This window comes from Hylobates moloch, unplaced genomic scaffold (genome assembly GCF_009828535.3).
Source record: "Hylobates moloch isolate HMO894 unplaced genomic scaffold, HMol_V3 SCAFFOLD_11, whole genome shotgun sequence".
Classification (NCBI taxonomy): Eukaryota; Metazoa; Chordata; class Mammalia; order Primates; family Hylobatidae; genus Hylobates; species Hylobates moloch.
This window is the reverse complement of record NW_026652286.1, coordinates 98921228-98940564: the sequence shown is the minus strand read 5'-3', so window position 1 is coordinate 98940564 and position 19337 is coordinate 98921228. Positions and strand designations below refer to the sequence as shown.

The following is a 19337-nucleotide window of genomic DNA, read 5'->3' as shown; positions in this document are numbered from 1 at the left end:
ACACACACACACACACACACACACACACACACACACACACGCTATCCAACTTTGATGTCATCTCTTTCTTTCTCTCACCAACCTCCTCAGCTGCCCAGAGGGCAGTTACCTTTTCCTCGGCTCCACAGGTAGCTTGGTGCCCTGCAAGGTGCCAGGCGGCCCCTCTCCAATACCAGCCAGCGCTGCGATTTGCGCAGACCAGGCTCCGGCTGCGTTGATGACAATGGCGCATTCCACAGGCTGGTACTCCAGGCTGTGGTCCATCTGCACCTGCAGACCCCAGAGGGTGAGGGGGGGAAGGCCCAGACCACATACCAGGCACCCTGACAGATGCACTGCTTCCTGAGCCTTAGTTTACCCATACTGGAAAGTGGGTCAAAGAAGACCAAAGCAAGGAGAGTCACTACCTTCCCTGTCCCTCCATTTTGGTAAAGGACACCACAGACTAGAAACTTACGTGGACTTCATGGATCCTTTTCAAGACCACCGCTTTGTCATCTGTGGTCAACATGTGTTGAGAGGAAGAAACAATACCTGCAGAGAAGAAAATGAAAACTAGGCCGTGGAGGCGCTGAAGAGGAATGAAATGGGGATTTCACTGGTTTCTTAAGGAAAGAAAGCTGGAAGGATGGGAGCTTTCCTACAGACACTGAAGCAAACAGAGATGAGGGAGCTGGCATGAGCTTGGCCACACTCTGACAGGACAGTGCTGAGGTGTAATCATCAAGCAGATCACAAGTCACAATGCAGCTCAGTGAGGGGCCCGGGTCAAGATGCCTAGGACCTGCTCTCGGGGAGACCCCTCTCCCCCTCCAGCCCTTGTTTAGCTTGTGAGTGAGAAGATAAGACCTAGTCTAGGCCTATGCCCCGGTTGCTAGAGGAAACAAGCTCAGACTCACGTGTCACCTCCCCCTGGCAGAAAAGGACTCCCAAGGACTGGACCTTTCGCCGAAGCCCCTGGAGCAGACACCAGGGGTCAAACCAACCTTCGTTCTCCATCCCTGCGATAAGAAAAAGAGAACTCACAAAGAGGGATGAGGACTTCTGCTCTTGGATTGTATTTCCTGTGCCTCCCAACCCCTCTCTAGGGCTTGTAAGCCGGGGAAGGTCATCTTGACCAACCGAACCACAGAGACAAAGCCTGCTGAAGGACAGAGAACTAGCATGGCCCAGGGCAGTTCCTGTGACACAGGAGGGAAGTGTTCCTCCTTCAGCTTGGCTGTGGGGTACTGAGACTCCCAACGTGTAGCACCCCTTAGTCTCTATCTTCAGGAAAAAAGCTGTCCCTTCTGCAAGCAAGCCTCACCATAAGACGCCAAAGCCACTCCCTCTGTGTTTATCCAGGGAAACTTGTTCCGAAGCTGATCAGGAGACATCAGAGAAACTTTGGCTCCCTCCTGCCTGAGATAAACGTGTGGGTCGGTGTATGTGTGTCAGAGAGGGGAGTGTGCAGAGGGATGACGTATGGACCCCAACTCCACAAGTGGGGAGTCCAGCTCAGTCATGTCACTTCTCTGCCCCAAATGCCCCTATTTTTCCTCATTGCTGAATGGCTGAAGACCAAGCCTCCTAGTCAGGCTCTTCAGCCTTGACTGCCTTTCCTTCCCTACTCCCTTGTCTCCCTTCAGCACACAGAGCTCCCTGCTATCCCGGTCTATTCCATGACTTTTTTTTCTTTTTTCAGTGAGTCTGGCTCTGTCACCCAGGCTGGAGTGCAATGGCGCAATCTCGGCTCACTGCAACTTCCTCCTCCTGGGTTCAAGCGATTCTCCTGCTTCAGCCTCTGGAGTAGCTGGGATTACAGGCACACGCCACCACACCCAGCTAATTTTTGTATTTTTAGTAGAGACGAGGTTTCACCATGTTGGCCAGGCTCGTCTCGAACTCCTGACCTCAGGTGTTCCATCTGCCGTGGCCTCCCCAAATGCTGGGATTACAGGCATGAGACACTGCACCCAGCCTATTCAATGAACTTTCACAACAAGGTGGTAACCTTGTTCCCTCCACTCCTGCCTGGATCCACCTCCTCTCCACTCCTTGTACAACCCTGTTCCTGGGCACAGGTATCTCCTCTGGGACACTGTCCCTCAAAGGCAGCACAGCGGACGCACCAACAGAACACTCACAAGCCAGACTGCTGGCTTCAAATAAAATCCCACCACCACCACTTACTAGCACCTTATGCCTCAGTTTCTCATATGTAAAATGGGGATGTTCTGATGATTAAATGAGTTAATATCTGTACAGCATTTAGGATATTAATTGATGTCACTGTGAGACTTGGGTGTTTGTTAAGTAAACATAAAAATAAAGCCTCTGGCCATATTGCATCACAAAGATGCCCACCCTCACCTGACCATGAGAATCACTTAGAGCAGGGGTTGCCAAATCCGACCTGCTGCCTGTTTTCATAAATGAGCCACACTCCTTCATTTGCACTTTTGTCTATGGCTGCTTTCATGCTGATAGCAGAGTGGTTGGAATAGAGACTGTACGGCCAGCAAAACCTAAAATATATACTATCTGGCCCTTTACAGAAAAAGGTTGCTAACTCCTGACGTAAGGTTCTTGTTAAAAACCCAGATTTGTGGGCTCCTCCCCTAGACATTCTGGTTTATTAGGTCTGGGATGTGTTCCAGGTGGTTTTCATGATCTGACAAATTAGGAAGCACCTTGCAGTGTTTTGTCCATATCCGTGGTACAGCACTCCCACAGGGCACCGCAGGTCTGTGTATTTCCTTCCTGACACACTGAGGTCCTAGACTGCAGGGATCTGTCTTACCAACTGCACTTTCTCACTTCCTAACCTGGTGCAGGAGTCACCCAACACCTTTGGCTACCAAGCAGCTGAGAGGCGGTGCCGGGCACCCACCTCTGCACTTTCACGTTGCTCTCCATGGCTGCAGCATCCTTTTCTGAAGCCAGCAAGAGGTAGCCTGAGGGGTTGAACTGGAGGTCCAGGGGAGGGGCATCGACTACGGCCAGGTACTCCTGTGTGCAGAGAGAAGCTCCTGAAAGAGACTGACTTAAGGATGCCAGGAAGAGTTTTCCTGCCTTCTTCCCCCACAGCTCCCCAGGCTCAGTGCCCCAGACCTTGAGGCACCACCACTAGGAAGAAAGGCCAGGGCCCCCCTCTCCTAGTTGGCTGACCCATTCTTGCTCTCTGGCTACCTTGCTAGCTGGGCTGCTCCCCACTCTGGGCTAAAGGAGGGGTAACCACCCCAACGTCCCAGATATCATTGCACCTACATTGATGTTCCGTAGAAAGCTGGCTGAAAAGAGGGAGAGCTGGATGTTCTCAGGCAATGAGAACTGCTGACAAATCCCACCTACTGAGAGCCCAGTGGAGGCTTGTGAATACTGTGGAAAGACAAGAAAAGTTGAGATAGACCAGTACCCTATCACATGTGACTAGAGTACTGCAATGAAAGCTTCGAGCTATACACCTAAAGTTGAAGGGGAGTCCTATTTGCAAGTCTATAATCTCAGACCCACGTGTAAGTCAACTTGAAGGCAACGGTGTTTAAAATCATTAGTAGCGGATGTGCAGAGCAGAGAGGGTCAGTCATCTGGAAAGAGCTGACACAGTGGTACAAAATGGTAATGGCCTGAAAGTCCAAGGGCAGGCGATTAACATTTGATCTACCATTTGGAAAATGAAAGGTTATGATTGAAGTAAAGTAGCAAGACTCGTGGCTAGCTGGCAATGCAAACAGGAACATCTAAACTGTAAAAATCAGCCGGTGGGTGGCTCATGCCTGTAATCCCAGCACTTTGGGAGGCCGAGGTGGGCTGATTGCTTGAGCTCAGGAATCTGAGACCAGCCTGGGCAACGTGGCAAAACCGCATTTCTACAAAGAATACAGAAATTAGCCAGGTGTGGTGGTGCATGCCTGTGATCCCAGCTACTTTGGAGGCTAAGGTGGGAGGATCACTTGAGCCTGGGAGGTGGAGGTTGTACTGTACTCCAGCCTGGGCAACAGAGCGAGACCCTGTCTCGAAATAAATAAATACAATAAAATGCAAAAACCTCAGAAGTAACGGGACCCAAAAGAAGCAAGTTGAGGGCTGGGAATGGTGGCTCACGCCTGTAATTCCAGCACTTTGAGAAGCCAAGGTGGGCGGATCACTTGAGGTCTGGAGTTCGAGACCAGCCTAGGCAACATGGTGAAACCTCATCCCTACTAAAAATACAAAAAATAGCTGGGCATCAGGGTGCGTCCCTATAATCTCAGCTACTCAGGGGGCTGAGGTGGGAGAATCACTTGAACCTGGGAGGTGGAGGTTGCAGTGAGCTGAGATTGTGCCATTGCACTCCAGCCTGGGTGACACAGCAAGACTCTCTCAAAAAAAAAAAAAAAAAAGAGAAAGTTGAGACACTTAGTTATAGCTAGAATGCAGGCTCACATGACCAGCGCTATGAGATCTCAAAAAATCCAATATTGTGATATCTGCTTTCAAAAGAACAAACCTTATTGCCAAGCTTCCTGGTTCGACTGAGGAAGATCCTAGGAAAATTTCTCAACAAGGCCCAAAGAACAATCTCTGCCCGTTGGATCCCCCGAGATTGAGGTCTTCCCCTCCTCTCCCTCCCTTGTCGCTAGAGCCCTTAATAAAATGTGAGTCATCTTTCTTGCCCCACTCATGACTCTGCCCTACCCCAGACCTCACCGTGTGGTCCCGTTCCACCACTAGCACTCGAATAGCATTTCGTCCACTCTCCAGCTTCTTCAGCCAATAGGCCACAGACAAGCCAAGCACCCCACCTCCCACGATCACCACATCCGAGTGCTCAGGGGGCAGGTGGCTGGTGTCTTGCAGTAGATCACAGGACCTTCCAGGCAGGATCGACTTGATCTTCTTCTTAATCTCAGACACCTTTCCATCCCAGTCTGTGGGATGTAGTTAGGGTCAGAGGGCCGAACATTTCCTTCCCACATGGTTGGAGGGTTGGAGGATGGGCACAGGAAAAGGTGAGCTAAACAGACACATGAGTTGGCAGTCCCCACTGTCAGCCCATCTCATAAGATCACCTTGCACCCAACAGTGTTGCCACAGTTTTCTGAATAGTCCACATGCCATCAGTCTCCCTTTTCATGCATTGTGCCAAGCACTGCAAGATTCAATTTCCTAAAATTAATTTTCTACATTACCTCCTGCATATACCTCTCCTGATCCCAACTCACATATTCAACTGCACTGTCATCCCCACTTGGGTCTTTCAGGCCTCTGGACCAAGAGGCCCTGGCACACCCCAAGTCACGGCACCCTCTGAAGCATGGCACCTCTAAGCGGTGCCATGCTTATCCTGGATATCCATCACCACCACCAAACCTACATTTATATCCTATCTATAATCAAGTCCTGAGGGCTCTGGCTTCCAAGTAACTCCTCAATCCGTCCCCTTTCTTCCCCTGCCACCATCATCCTAGGCCAAGCCACTATCATCTCTCAACTGGACAAATGCAAAAGCATCCTAACTGTTCCCACTGATTCCCCGCTTCCACCCCACCCCCTGCTGCGAACATTTTTACAATATAGCTAGAAATATCTTTGCAAAACACAAATTTAATCACAAACCCTCTTGCTTAAAACCCTCCAATGAGTTTCCATTACTCTAAGAACCAAAGTCCAAAGCCTTAAACAGAGCCTGTAAGATACTGCACAATCTGGCTTCTGTTCATTTTATCCTCCCCTACACTCCAGGCCCTTTAGTTGCTTGATGGCACCTTATTTCCTCCCACCACAGGGAACCTACACGTGCTCTCTGCTTTTAAACTGTGTCCACTTCCTTGCCTAGTTAATTCCTTGCTTGGGAAAGCCTTTCCTGACCCCCAGACCAGGTCAAACTCTACATGATCTCTTGGACACAACTGCAGTTTGTATTGTTACATATTCTAAAATCCATGAGGGAGGAGGCTGTGTTTACCTTCACCACTGACTCTCCAGCCTATCGCAACACCCGGCATATTCTAAGTGCTCAGTAAGTATCTTAAATAAATGAATCCTTTTGCCATTTCATACCTCACTCAAACTCTTCTCAGCAGCACTGGAATCTTTCTTTGGTCTGGCCTTAGCTTACCTGTCCACACTACATTTCATGCTACTACACACACCGTCTACCTAGATGGCTTTTGCTAGTTCCTTGCATAAGAACAATATTTTTCTCCTAATCTGCACTCAGTTATTTAGAGACTGGAACACACACCTTTCTTAAGCCAGTAAACATCCTTCAAGGCTGATCTCAGTTCCCACCTGCTCCATGTACTTCTACCGTTATACTAGCTAGCAGTGCAAAGCATTAAGTTGAGTTCTATCCAATCTTTTTTTTTTTTTTTTTTTTTTTTGAGACGGGAGTTTCGCTAAGTCGCCCAGGCTGGAGTGCAATAGCATGATCTCGGCTCATTGCAACCTTCGCCTTCCGGGTTCAAGCGATTCTCCTGCCTCAGCCTCCCGCGTAGCTGGGATTACAGGAGCCCACCACCACACCTAGGTAATTTTTGTATTTTTAGTAGAGACGGTGTTTCACTATGTTGGTCAGGCTGGTCTTGAACTCTTGAGCTCAGGTGATCCACCCGCCTCGACCTCCCAAAGTGCTAGGATTACAGGAACCGCTGCCGGCCTCTATCCAGTCTTGAACTGGCCGACTGTCTATTGAAATTTCCCCTCTGTAGGTACACTCTAGCCATTCTCCAGGACATTCACTGAATCCAGTCTTCTCTTCACTCCTTTACCGCAACAGCACTAAGTACAGTATCCTGAACACGGGCAGGACTTAATGCACATCTGTGCCACCGATTATCAATCAATCTGACTGTAAGCTTAAATGTAGAATGATGTGAGACCTGCCACCTGAGAACGGCCGCCTTGGGAGCCATACACCTGCACAGCCCCTACAAGCTCTGGTAGGCAAGCTTACCCCCTTCCCCAAGCCGACCCACTGTCCTGCCAGTGTGGGCCATGGTTTCGGGTCCTGAAGGACACACAGTCGGAGGTTGGGGACAACCCAGAACCACAATGCCCTCTGTCGTCCTCAACTTTACCCAGAGAAAAGCCTCCTCTGCGCGTGCCTGGCCTCCGGGTCAAGAGGCCCCGGCCCAAGCCGTGCGGCAAAACTCTCCGAATCATGGCCCCTCTGAAGCCGGACCCTCTGAGAGCGGCACTGCTGCCTCGCTATTATCCCAGCCGTCACTGCTCCGCGCCAAACGCCATTCAGACGAGCGCGCCAATTGGCCAGCGGCCCTCAGGGCTCTGCCCCGCCCAATGCTATAGGTGGCCGTCTCCCCGTGACCTCTCCGGGAGCCCCACCCAGGCCCGCTCCCACCCACCATTGGATGGCCTTGCGATACGTCAGTCCTGCGCGCCCCCGCACGGATGGGGAGGGCACCCGGCGTTCTGAGCGGAAGTACGGTTGAGCCGGTTTCCGGGGCCACTGGTGTGACGTGTCCCGCGCTTGGCGCAGCAGGAAGCGGCGGCGATCGCGGCCTGAATTCCCGGCGCCGGCCCCAGCTCCTCTGCCGCTGCCGCCATGCTCGACTTCTTCACCATTTTCTCCAAGGGCGGGCTTGTGCTCTGGTGCTTCCAGGGCGTTAGCGACTCATGCACCGGGCCCGTTAACGCGTTGATTCGTTCCGTGCTGCTGCAGGTACCGTCCCCGTGGGATCAGAACTCCAGGCTCTTCTTTCCTGACCCGATCCATGGTCCCCTTCGACTCTACTCCGCGCCTCCTCCCACCCTCCCCGCCCACCTCAAACTGACCACTCACGCGTAACCCGGACTCCGCTTCGTTTTCTCGTCCCCTTCAGACTACCCCGCAACTTAGTGACGGCCCCCACCTCTGGTGTCTGGACTCTAGCCGAATTCCGGCGCCTTTGGGATTCCCCTCCGCTCCCTCTATTTATCCCCAGCAGCTTGGTTTTGTTGTTTCGAGCCTAGGTGAAATAACAGATGGGAAAACACCTTTACAAAACTAAATGGTGTATAGCTGCTAGTAATCTGATTGTTTATATGACTACTTCCCTTTTGGCTCCCATGTGTCTTGCTCTCTCTCTCACCTCTTTCCCCCAACTTGGTTATCTTATTTCTGGTGGAATGCCAGAGAGAAGTGCCCCAGCATCCTCTTGTCCTGGGGACAGATTTGAGTTTGGGGGAAATGTCTGGCTCTTTCCCAAAGGTAATCCAAACCCAGGGCCCAAACCTGGGTTTTCTGGGGATAGTCTGAACACTGAGACATACTCTTTCTCCAGGAACGGGGAGGTAACAACTCCTTCACCCATGAGGCACTCACACTCAAGTATAAACTGGACAACCAGTTTGAGCTGGTGTTTGTGGTAAGTGGGGTGTTGTAGAGGGACGATTGCATTATTAACATAGTCCTGATTATTAAGAAAACTCTGATTAATTGCAGCCAGTGTATATGATGACGTAACTGAAAAAACTAGAAAGGTAGATGGGGGAAAACAGCAGCTACTGGGCCCAGGCAGGGAGCTTGGCTGCCTCTCAGGACAGGGAAACCGGCCAGGTAGCTGAACCTCTCTCTGAAAGCCAGGGTTGAGTTGGCGTCCCTCCATTCTAGGCTGGCATGTAAGCAGATCTGTTGGCTCTGTTTCTTCCCCTAAACAGGTTGGTTTTCAGAAGATCCTGACATTGACGTATGTAGACAAATTGATAGATGACGTGCACCGGCTGTTTCGGGACAAGTACCGCACGGAGATCCAACAGCAAAGTGCTTTAAGTTTATTAAACGGCACTTTTGATTTCCAAAATGACTTCCTGCGGCTCCTTCGGTGAGAGATCTGCCTTCTCTAAAATCAATTTATTTCCATGATTTGATGACCTCTCTAAAAGTGGTTCAAAGGTGGTAAATTGGTGTGTTCAAAGACATTCCTAATTTGCTACCCAGTTCTCACTGTCCTCTTGGGTGTGTGAGTCCTTTCTCTAGACTGTTATTTTTCCTCCTGCATGGGGTAGAAAGATAAACCATTCTCTTTTTTGTTTAGCGAAGCAGAGGAGAGCAGTAAGATCCGTGCTCCCACTACCATGAAGAAATTTGAAGATTCTGAAAAGGCCAAGAAACCTGTGAGGTCCATGATTGAGACGCGGGGGGAAAAGCCCAAGGAAAAAGCAAAGAATAGCAAAAAAAAGGGGGCCAAGAAGGAAGGTGAGTTTGAGTTCTTTGGATATACTGGGACATGAAAGGTATTAACACGGTGCTAAGGACTGAGGTGGTCCTGCCTTTTGTCATTGCTTGCCTCCTTCTCACTCAAATGCTCACCATCCTATAATCCCCAGGCCTTGTGAACTCCAAGATGTTTGGTCCAAATTTCCTTTGAACAATTCGGAAGACTTTTAGCTATTGTCTAGTGGTTGGGATTGGTCTTTTTTTCTTCAGTGAGTTTTTTCCCAATAGGTTCTGATGGTCCTTTGGCTACCAGCAAACCAGTCCCTGCAGAAAAGTCAGGTCTTCCAGTGGGTCCGGAGAATGGAGAACTTTCCAAAGAGGAGCTGATCCGCAGGAAGCGCGAGGAGTTCATTCAGAAGCATGGGAGGGGTATGGAGAAGTCCAAGTGAGCACTCTTTCTCCAGTACTCTCAAAATACTGTTATCTAGACACAGTGGGTGCAAGGGAGTTCTGGTCTCTGGCTCATGTTTCCTTTCCTACTTCTCCACCATAACTCTTTGTATCATAACCTGTTGCAGCAAGTCCACGAAGTCAGATGCTCCAAAGGAGAAGGGCAAAAAAGCACCCCGGGTGTGGGAACTGGGTGGCTGTGCTAACAAAGAAGTGTTGGATTACAGTACTCCCACCACCAATGGAACCCCTGAGGCTGCCTTGTCTGAGGACATCAACCTGGTAAGAGGTAACAGGGGTCAAAGTGAAGGTTATCTTTAATAACAAATTGGGAGGAAGTAGAGTGTGGGAACATGATACTTGGATTTGAATGAGGGGTAAGTTATACTTGGAGCTTCCCCAAATGAAAGAGATAGAGCAATGTGGACTTTTTCCTCAGAGACGTTAGTGTTCCTGACCCCATCTCCTTTCTCCGTATCTTCCAGATTCGAGGGACTGGGCCTGGGGGGCAGCTTCAGGATCTGGACTGCAGCAGCTCCGATGACGAAGGGGCTGCTCAAAACTCCTCCAAACCTAGGTAGGGGGATTTCAGGTTGGGGGTGGTATATGCATCTGCAAAACTGGTAAGATACAACTCCTACCTACTGGCTTTATGTATATTTGTAATCTCCTGTCCCTGCAGTGCGACCAAGGGAACACTGGGTGGCATGTTTGGTATGCTGAAGGGCCTTGTGGGTTCAAAGAGCTTGAGTCGTGAAGACATGGAATCTGTGCTGGACAAGATGCGTGATCATCTCATTGGTAAGTTCTGAGGACCGGGCTGACTCATGTTCGCGGGATAGGGGTAGTTGAGAGCAGAGTCACCTAGCGTTTCTCACCTGTACCATAAAGACTGGTCATTGCTGACATGAACTGACATACCTTTCCCCCTCTCCTCAGCTAAGAACGTGGCTGCAGATATTGCCGTCCAGCTCTGTGAATCTGTTGCCAACAAGTTGGAAGGGAAGGTGATGGGGACGTTCAGCAGTAAGTACTTCCCTAAGTGAGAAAATGCTTATGTGTAGGGTAAGTGCGTAGACCTCAGTTCTTACAGGTATGTGACTTTTGCCAAATTCCTTAACCTCTAATAAACCTCTGTAACCTAGATTTTAAGGGTTATTGAGAGGATTCAATGAGTTAGTCCTTGTAATGTGCGTCTGTTCTGGATTTCTGGGACAAGAGTCTAATGAACTGTCTTAGTCCCCTTAGCTCAGAAAGGTGTTAGGCATTTTTGAGAGCATTCCTTGAGTTTCACAGCTGCAACCTCCTCCACCTCCCCTTTCAGCGGTGACTTCCACAGTAAAGCAAGCCCTACAGGAGTCCCTGGTGCAGATTCTGCAGCCACAGCGTCGTGTAGACATGCTCCGGGACATCATGGATGCCCAGCGTCGCCAGCGCCCTTATGTCGTCACCTTCTGTGGCGTTAATGGAGTGGGGAAATCTACTAATCTTGCCAAGGTCAGTGCAGTTCCCCAGCCTGTCGCTGATATTTCTGTACTTCTTGTGTCTCAAAATCCTGGCTTTAGGTGACTTTTCTCACTTCTTTTTCACAGATTTCCTTCTGGTTGTTAGAGAATGGCTTCCGTGTCCTCATTGCTGCCTGTGATACATTTCGTGCCGGGGCTGTGGAGCAGCTGCGTACACATACCCGGCGTTTGAGTGCCCTACACCCTCCAGAGAAGCATGGTGGCCGCACCATGGTGCAGTTGTTTGAAAAGGGCTATGGCAAGGATGCTGCCGGCATTGCCATGGAAGCCATTGCTTTTGGTACAGTGCACGGGAAGTGTGGGGGCTTATTTGGGGTCCCTTTTCCTCCTTGGGTTCTCTTGGAATTTGCAGAAGATCAGGCTTGTGCTACTACAGACTCGTTGCTCAATTACAGCAAAAAGTCAGATCAGTTACTTGCCATGCTCTGCTTTTGGGCAATAGATGTAGTTGCAGGCAAAGCTAATATACCCTAACCAAAGAAACCTGAATTTGGTCACCTTTATCCTGTTGTCCTCCTTTTCCTGAATATGTTTGGTGATGGCCAAGCATACAATCAAGTTTTTCTTCCATTACCTTGGAACCAAATCCAGAGCCCAAGACAGTGAACAGGTAGCCAAACTAGGACTTTTTGAGAGGAAGCTGGGAATGAGCATGAGTGGTAGTCCAGGTGTTCAGAGTTGACTACTTTCTTTCTCTAGCACGTAACCAAGGCTTTGATGTGGTGCTGGTGGACACAGCGGGCCGCATGCAAGACAATGCCCCTCTGATGACTGCCCTGGCCAAACTCATTACTGTCAATACACCTGACTTGGTGCTGTTTGTAGGAGAAGCCTTAGTAGGCAATGAAGCCGTGGACCAGCTGGTGAGAGCGTGGGCCCAGTTCCCTTTACAACTTAAGCTTTGGTCAATTTAGATGGTTCTTACACTTCTATCACCTTTTTTCTTTCCAGGTCAAGTTCAACAGAGCCTTGGCTGACCATTCTATGGCTCAGACACCTCGGCTCATTGATGGCATTGTTCTTACCAAATTTGATACCATTGATGACAAGGTAAACGTGAGACTGGAGGGTGGAATGGGCATCCTGCACAAAGGAGCTGAGGCTGCAAGGAAACCTTGGCTCCAGCGCTTCCTGTTGCTGAGAGGGTGAGTGAAAAGTGGGCTCGTGTTGATGGGCTGTCCTCTTTCTCCACTTAGGTGGGAGCTGCTATTTCTATGACGTACATCACAAGCAAACCCATCGTCTTTGTGGGCACCGGCCAGACCTACTGTGACCTACGCAGCCTCAATGCCAAGGCTGTGGTGGCTGCCCTCATGAAGGCATAACGTGGCTCTTGCCCAATACCAAATCACCGCTTTCCCCACAAGCCCTTCTTCCTGTATCAAGAATGTGCTTTAGAGTATGTGAGCAACTTGTCTTCAGTGTAGTACAAAGGCAGAGTGAGGGGGCTTGTGGCTCCTTCCAACCCCACTCCCCGTTCAGCATAGCCACCATCTGCAAGGAGGGCCTAATCATGTTACAATCACTGCCCACTGACCCTCTCCCAGTGGGCCTCCGCCTTCCTACTCAGGCACCCCCTTCACTCTGCCTACAGACTCAGTCTTATTACAGCTTTGACCAATGGTTGGAACCCAACACCAGAGCTTTGCTAATAATTACTGTGGTCAGGAGCCGTTTGAGCCTAATGAGTCCCAGCTGCATTAGGTTAAGAGACTCTTCCAGAGCCAGCGCCAGGTCTTGAATGGCACCTCTCCCTAGGATACACAGCCTGCAGGTCTCTGGGACCTGGATGACACCCACCGCACTGTGGCAGTGTATTGCCTGTTAATTGCTGCTAATTCTAATTCTGATGACTCCTACTCCATTGTTTACCCCAAAGCATCAGCTAGGCTGGAGTGATTTGTTACAAATGAGCAAAAGATGAGTCCTTGCTTCCCTCAGAAATAAAGGGGGCTCAGCTGCAGTGTTGCATTGGGCTTCTTGGCCTCCCAACTCTTCCCACTCCCAGAATCCAGAAGTAAGCTGTGCATGTTCCCCTTCCTGGGAGGAAACCAATTGTCAGAAGGATATATGTTGGCCCCGTCCCCTCCCATCCTTCACCTCCTAAGCAGTCCTGGCTTTCCCTCATCACTCCCCTCTACAGTGCCTGGTAGACAAGTGCTACATTGAAGAATACAAACCTCTTGTTAAGACTTGTCCTGTAGCTTGATATTACAGATGTGCTATTAGTGCAATAAGGTGAAGGCTGTCTGCCCAGAGAAATAAGTAATTTATATAAGAAAATAAATTTCATAAATAAATTGCCTCTTAGGTCTTGGAGTTCTTTTATACAGGATTCAAAACTAAAATTCCACAACACACTAACTGTAGTTCTAGGGTGTATGTATGGTCAGGACAACAGAGCAGAAGTTGATAATGCTCCAAGGAATCAGGTAAGTAAATGGTTGTCCTGAGAATGAGATCACTCCACCCCAAGGAGAAAGATCGGAACCTTTAAACTTTGGGTTATTAAAATTAAGCTTATTAGTACCTTGATGCAAGTTAGAGTTTTCTACAATGACTCTAAAAGTAGAGCCAGGGTCCTGGCAAGTAAATGAACAAGCTTTTAATACAGCTCAGTTATGTAAAATACTGTACACTGTAAAAGATCTAGAAAACTAGAGCTTCAAGTCATGTTTTAAAAAAGCCATTAAGCTTAATTGAAAAACCAAGTATAGAGTACAAAACTGCAACAAGAGCCACAGTGATTCCATGGCATCTAGACCCCAAGTCCTTCATGCAGAGCTGCAGCCAGTCAGTGGAGGTATCACATTGGTGTGCTGTGTGGACACAAGCATGTCCAGCCTGGGGAGTGGGTTGGGAGCTGCATTTGGGTCCTGCTGTCACTTTTATTCTTGAACTTGAACAGGCAGCAGAATATCAAGAACCAGGTGGTATGACGGATTACGCTGGAACATTCCCCCCTCTTCTACCCTGCCCTTCAACCTCTGGCTATTGTTACTTTCTGGGAGTTGTGTTGGGTTCTTCTAAGTTCACTTGTTAAACACTGTCCGTGGTAAGGCCTTACAGCTTGGTCTAAACGGTGGTGATTTCTCTAGCTCGCTCATGTACTACAGCCTGTAGGGAGAAAGAGAGGAGAACAAAATGAAGTTTCACAAAACAGGTATATGCATCGGAAGCTGCAGATACTTAAGTCAATCCTAACCCTTCAGAAGGCAAGACAGGAGATTCTAGGAATCCTGTAATTTATTTAAAATTTTATTTACTTTTTAGAGACAAGGTCTTTGTCACCCAGGCTCAAGTGCAGTGGCACAATCAGCTCACTGGGCTCAAGCAATCCTCCCACCTCAGCCAGTAGCCGGTACTATCGGCGCACAGCACCACACCTGGCAATTAAAAAAAATTTTTTTTTTGTAGAAATGGCATCTTGCTATGTTGCTCAGGCTGGTCTCAAACTCGTGGGCTCAAGCAATCCTCCCGCCTTGGCCTCCCAAAGTGCTGCGATTACGGGCCTGAGCCACCACACCCAGCAGTACTTTTTAAAAAAATTAACTGATCATTTCACTAGATTTTAATAGACTTGATAGGAAAAGATAGAATCCTTAATGGGTAGGTGAGGAAAATCATTCTCTATAGGGTTTTTTAAAATTTGGCAATATGAGGTCCAAAGTAACATTCTCTATAGCCTTAACCAAGGACCTAGAAAGACTTTCTGCTACAGAGTGATAAATAGTAGAATAGGAAACAGTATACCTCTTATTTCACTGTGTGCTGCAGATGAGCCATTTAGCTGACCTTCTCTCACCATCCCTGCTAAATAGAGGACATCAGCATCAGACATTAGACTGAAAAGCTAAAACTAGTAATAGCAAAAAGAAAACTAAAGGGAGATGAGGATATATGGTATGATTGAAAAGGAATGGGCATTTAGAAATGAAACAATCATTGAGAAGATAAGGAGGCAGAAAGGATAAACTGGAGTAGTCTTTAGACTACAGGGAAGCAGTGAGTTTCCACAGAGCACTACGATTGCTTGTAGACAAAACATTTTACATTTTACATACAGGCAACATGTGTCTGCTGTCCCTAAACAGTCTAGAGGGCCAAGTTTAGGTAAAAATTCAATCTCACCAGGGATGGGCAAGTGGCATGTGAGTGAGCAACTTCAAATAGAAGAGTGAAAAGTAGCAGAATACTCCCACAATATAAAATACGGTAGCACTAGCCATATGCAGCTACTTAGTTTCAAATTAAAAATTCCATTCCTCAGTCACACTAGCCACATTTCAATGGTGCAACAGCCACATGTGGCTCCTCACTATGATACTGGACAGTGAAGATTATACAGTATTTTTATGACTGCAGAAAATTCTACTGGATAACACTTGGCATAGATAATAGTTCAGAAAAAGTAAAAAACTGAACACATGGAAGAAAACAGTCATTAGAAATATGGTCAATTACAGTGTAAACAGGCACGGTACTCAAATATACAAGTTGATATTACCCTTGTAGGAAACAATTTAGCAGTATTTATAAATTACTGAAATGTTCCTGACCTTTGACCTGAATACAGTGAGAACTCATCAAGGAAATTACTGGAAAAACTGAAGAGATACAGATGTTATTTTCACAAGATGACTTACAAAAAACTGGCAAAAAAAAATATCAGACGTTGCCTAACAGGAATAATTTACAACTGTAACACCCCTACTGGAATATAAAAGTCAATTAAAATAGTGGTTATGAAGACAGGGATGTGGGAAAATGTACGATCCACTACTGAATTTTCAGAGGACCGAAAAAAAAAAAAACTATATTTTGTTTACAACTATGAAAAAATGCACAGGGAAAACTTCATGAGAAATGTACCAAGACCAGGTGCCGTGGCTCACACCTGTAATCCCAGAACTTTGGGAGGCTGAGGCGGGAGAATTGCTTGAGCTTAGGAGACTGAGAACAGCCTGGGCAACATGGTGAAACCCCATCTCTACAAAAAATACAAAAATTAGCTGGGCATCATGGTGGTATGTGCCTTTAGTTTCAGCTACTCGGGAGGCTAAGGTGGGAGGATGGCTTGAGCCCAGGGAGGTCAAGGCTGTGGTGAGCCATGACTGTGCCACTGCACTGCAGCCTGGGTGAAAAAGCAAGACCCTGTATCAATAATAATAATAATAATAATAAAATAAAAATAAAGCCGGGCACAGTGGCTCATGCCTGTAATCCCAGCACTTTGGGAGGCTGAGGCAGGTGGATCACGAGGTCAGGAGATCGAGAGCATCCTGGCTAATGCAGTGAAACCCCGTCTCTACTAAAAATACAAAAAATTAGCCAGGCATGGTGGCAGGTGCCTGTAGTCCCAGCTACTTGGGAGGCTGAGGCAGGAGAATGGCGTGAACCCGGGAGGCGGAGCTTGCAGTGAGCCGAGATTGCGCCACTGCACTCTAGCCTGGGCGACAGAGCGAAACTCAGTCTCAAATAAATAAATAAGTAAGTAAATAAATAAATAAATAAATAGGGCAGGGCATGGTGGCTCACGCCTGTAATCCCAGCACTTTGAGAGGCCAAGGCAGGTGGATCACGAGGTCAGGAGACCGAGACCATCCTGGCCAACATGGTGAAACCCCATCTCTACTAAAAATACAAAAAATTAGCCGGGCATGGTGGCGCGCACCTGTAGTTCCAGCTACTCAGGAGGCTGAGGCAGGAGAATCACTTGAACCCAGGAGGCAGAGGTTGCAGTGAGCCGGTTGTGCCACTGCACTCCAACCTGGCGTCAGAGCGAGACTCCACTCAAAAAAAAAAAAAAAAAAATTAAAAAAAAGTACCAAAATAACTGCTTGTATGGTAATGGATTATAAGAATTATTTTTCTTTTTCCCATTGCTTGATTTTTCCAAAATATGTGTAACTACATACTACAGAATTCTTTGAAGACAATTAATTTCCACTATGCAAAAGTGAGTATACAGCATGATGCCAGGCACATAGCAAAAGCTCAGTGTTAAAAAACAAAATAACAGCAAAAGACCTGTAACTTCTTATTAGTCTATATCTACAGAGACTCAAAACATTAGGCAAGGGTGAAAGATAAGGTTGACTCGTTTCAAAATGAAATGATGTTTTAACCTGAAACTGCTCTACTTCATTTCACATGAGAAACTCAGCTGACCATTCCCATAAAGCACTCTGGCCATACTGAAAATCCTTGATTTCGTTTAAAGATACAGAACACCTTAATGATGGGTAACTTTGGGGAAAGCTACTCTGGTAGGAAGCCTGCACAGCTAATTAAAGAATTTGTGCCATTCCACAATAGCAGTTAAGGTTCCTGAGTGCACTAAGAGTGCTCTAAGGAACCTTACTGCTTCTTTGTTATGTAATGCAACAGTCTAAAGACATATATATTTTTTGCTAAGGTTTAGTGCAACAGAAACAGTTATGCAGAGGGATTTTGCTGTTTTAAATTTTAACATCTTTCCTCAGCACATAGATCAAAAGAAATATGTAGAACTTGGATATGTATGTCTTATTAATGAAAACAACATGTGCAACAGAAAAGCCTTCTCAAAGTCTCAAGTGTGGGCAAAAAACAGCAGAAGAGCCTAGAACACTGCAGGACACCAGAAAAACTCATTTCCCACAAAGAATAGTAAATAGTTTTCACAAATGAGACTTGTTCATGTGGTGATGGTTTTTAAAAGTCTGGTTCCATCAAAGCATAGCCATGGAAGAAGCTGTGTAATTTTTCATTACAGGAGAATTCTACTTGAAGTCATCTGATTCAGTTAAGAAATCTGGGGATGATTTGATTTAGGAAAACTGCTTTATGTTTATTAAATTACCTGTATGTTATTTATTTTAGAAACAGGGTCTTGCTTTATTGCTCAGACTGTAGGGCAGTGATGCAATCATAGCTCACTGCAGACTCCAACTCCTGGGCTCAAGTGATCCTCCCGCCTCAGCCTCCCAAGCAACTGGACTATAGGTGTGTGCCACCACACCTGGCTAATTTTTTGCAGAGACAGGGTCTCACTATGTTGCTCACACTCATCTTGAACTCCTGGCCTCAAGTGATTCTCCCACCTGGGCCTTCCACAGTGTTGGGATTACAGGACAAATTACCTGTACTTTTGCCCTCCTAAGATGCATTCAGGTTGACAATGAAAATACTTACATAAGTTTTCAGGAAATATTCTGTGTACAACAGCAAAGTTTTTTTGGAATTAGATGGATGAGTCAAACTAGCCATACTCTGGAGCCTGGCAATGTCAGGTTTTGAAAAAGCATTCTTTGCTTTAGCTGATACCGAAAATGTTTGTGTTTTGTGCAGTTACTGGGAACTTGCCTGCAGCCACTAATCAGCTGAATCTTTAATTACCATTTTGCTCTTTATTGTTAAAACGTGGAGGTAAAATATCAAGTGAATGATACCCCTATCCTCTGACTTGAATACCACCATTATCCGTTTCCAAATAGCATTTCTAAAAGTTAGTTTTCTGTTTGTAAATTTAATACATAATCATCATAGAAAATGCCAATACAGAAACCAAAAAACCAACTTTAAATCCTACTACATAAAGATAGCCACTTACTTTAGTAAACATTCCAGATATATTTCTACACACACCAAAAAAAAAATGTACAATTCTATATGAATACAGCTGACCATGGTATTTACAATCTGCTTTTTCTTCCTTTACTCATATGTCTCTAACTTTTTTTTTATGGCAATGAAAACATTTTCCCTTTTATGGTTTCATTGTATTTCATCAATTAAATAAATATTGGCATATCTGTAGAATCTCTCTACTAATTTAGGTTCCTTCCAATTTTTTGCCACTACATTCAACGGAGATTACATTCCCACACATGCATCTTTATCTTTGTACAATTGCGTGATTGTGCAATCATCCAATTATCTCCTTATGAGAAATTTCTTCTAGGATAAATTGTTTTGATGGGATTTCTAGGTCAAAGATTTGAAAATTTTTGTTACATCCTCTAATTTATGGTCATAAAAGTTGTACTAACTTTACGTTTCCACAAATACTCCATGAATAAATTTATTTTCTCACAGCCTTAGCCAAAACTGAGGGATCTTTCTTCTCTATTTTGTAATCTAAATTCCAACTGCATTTCATAACTAGTGAGGCTGAACATCTATTTTGTTCATTCTTCCTATGTCTATATTGAACTGCTCGAGTATTCCTTTTTGTCTGTCTTCCCACAATCCAAGTG

At 46.7% G+C, this 19337-nt stretch overlaps 3 protein-coding genes across 10 annotated transcripts in view; 1 reads left to right on the top strand and 2 right to left on the bottom strand.

Moving 5' to 3' along the window:
- The window catches only part of FOXRED1 (FAD dependent oxidoreductase domain containing 1), a 13407-nt gene extending 6202 nt beyond the window's left edge, over positions 1-7205 (bottom strand). The window contains 8 exon segments of the mRNA XM_032167860.2: positions 110-270; positions 458-534; positions 900-1001; positions 1307-1401; positions 2873-2991; positions 3250-3360; positions 4672-4892; positions 7044-7205. Coding sequence (XP_032023751.1) covers positions 110-270; positions 458-534; positions 900-1001; positions 1307-1401; positions 2873-2991; positions 3250-3360; positions 4672-4892; positions 7044-7128 — 971 coding nt within the window. The 5' untranslated portion in view covers positions 7129-7205.
- Positions 7206-7412: 207 nt separating this feature from the next.
- SRPRA (SRP receptor subunit alpha) lies at positions 7413-13402 on the top strand. Its single transcript, XM_032167851.2, has 14 exons — positions 7413-7645; positions 8247-8330; positions 8623-8786; positions 9000-9160; positions 9410-9566; positions 9700-9853; positions 10057-10148; positions 10254-10372; positions 10511-10597; positions 10896-11068; positions 11164-11377; positions 11797-11960; positions 12049-12147; positions 12294-13402. Exons 1-14 carry the CDS (start codon positions 7529-7531, stop codon positions 12420-12422), a joined length of 1914 nt encoding a protein of 637 aa, XP_032023742.1. The 5' UTR covers positions 7413-7528; the 3' UTR covers positions 12423-13402.
- The window catches only part of FAM118B (family with sequence similarity 118 member B), a 51728-nt gene continuing 45788 nt past the window's right edge, over positions 13398-19337 (bottom strand). For 4 of the 8 annotated variants that reach the window (XM_032167854.2, XM_058446604.1, XM_032167853.2 and 1 more), the window contains 2 exons: positions 14851-14910; positions 13678-14214 (listed from right to left, as the gene is read on the bottom strand). In XM_032167854.2, the coding sequence (XP_032023745.1) occupies positions 14201-14214; positions 14851-14910 (74 nt within the window). In that variant the 3' untranslated portion in view covers positions 13678-14200. Of the gene's footprint in view, positions 14215-14850; positions 14911-19337 lie in introns of all 8 variants that reach the window. The other 4 variants (XM_032167855.2, XM_032167852.2, XM_058446602.1 and 1 more) reach the window with 4 other exon arrangements.

Excerpts from the sequence above, each read along its gene's own strand:
- SRPRA (XM_032167851.2), top strand. The coding sequence starts at position 7,529 with ATGCTCGACTTCTTCACCATTTTCTCCAAGGGCGGGCTTGTGCTCTGG. Across the intron at positions 8,331-8,622 it reads AGTTTGAGCTGGTGTTTGTG|GTTGGTTTTCAGAAGATCCT; the intron begins GTAAGTGGGGTG and ends TCCCCTAAACAG. Across the intron at positions 9,161-9,409 it reads AAAGGGGGCCAAGAAGGAAG|GTTCTGATGGTCCTTTGGCT; the intron begins GTGAGTTTGAGT and ends TTTTCCCAATAG.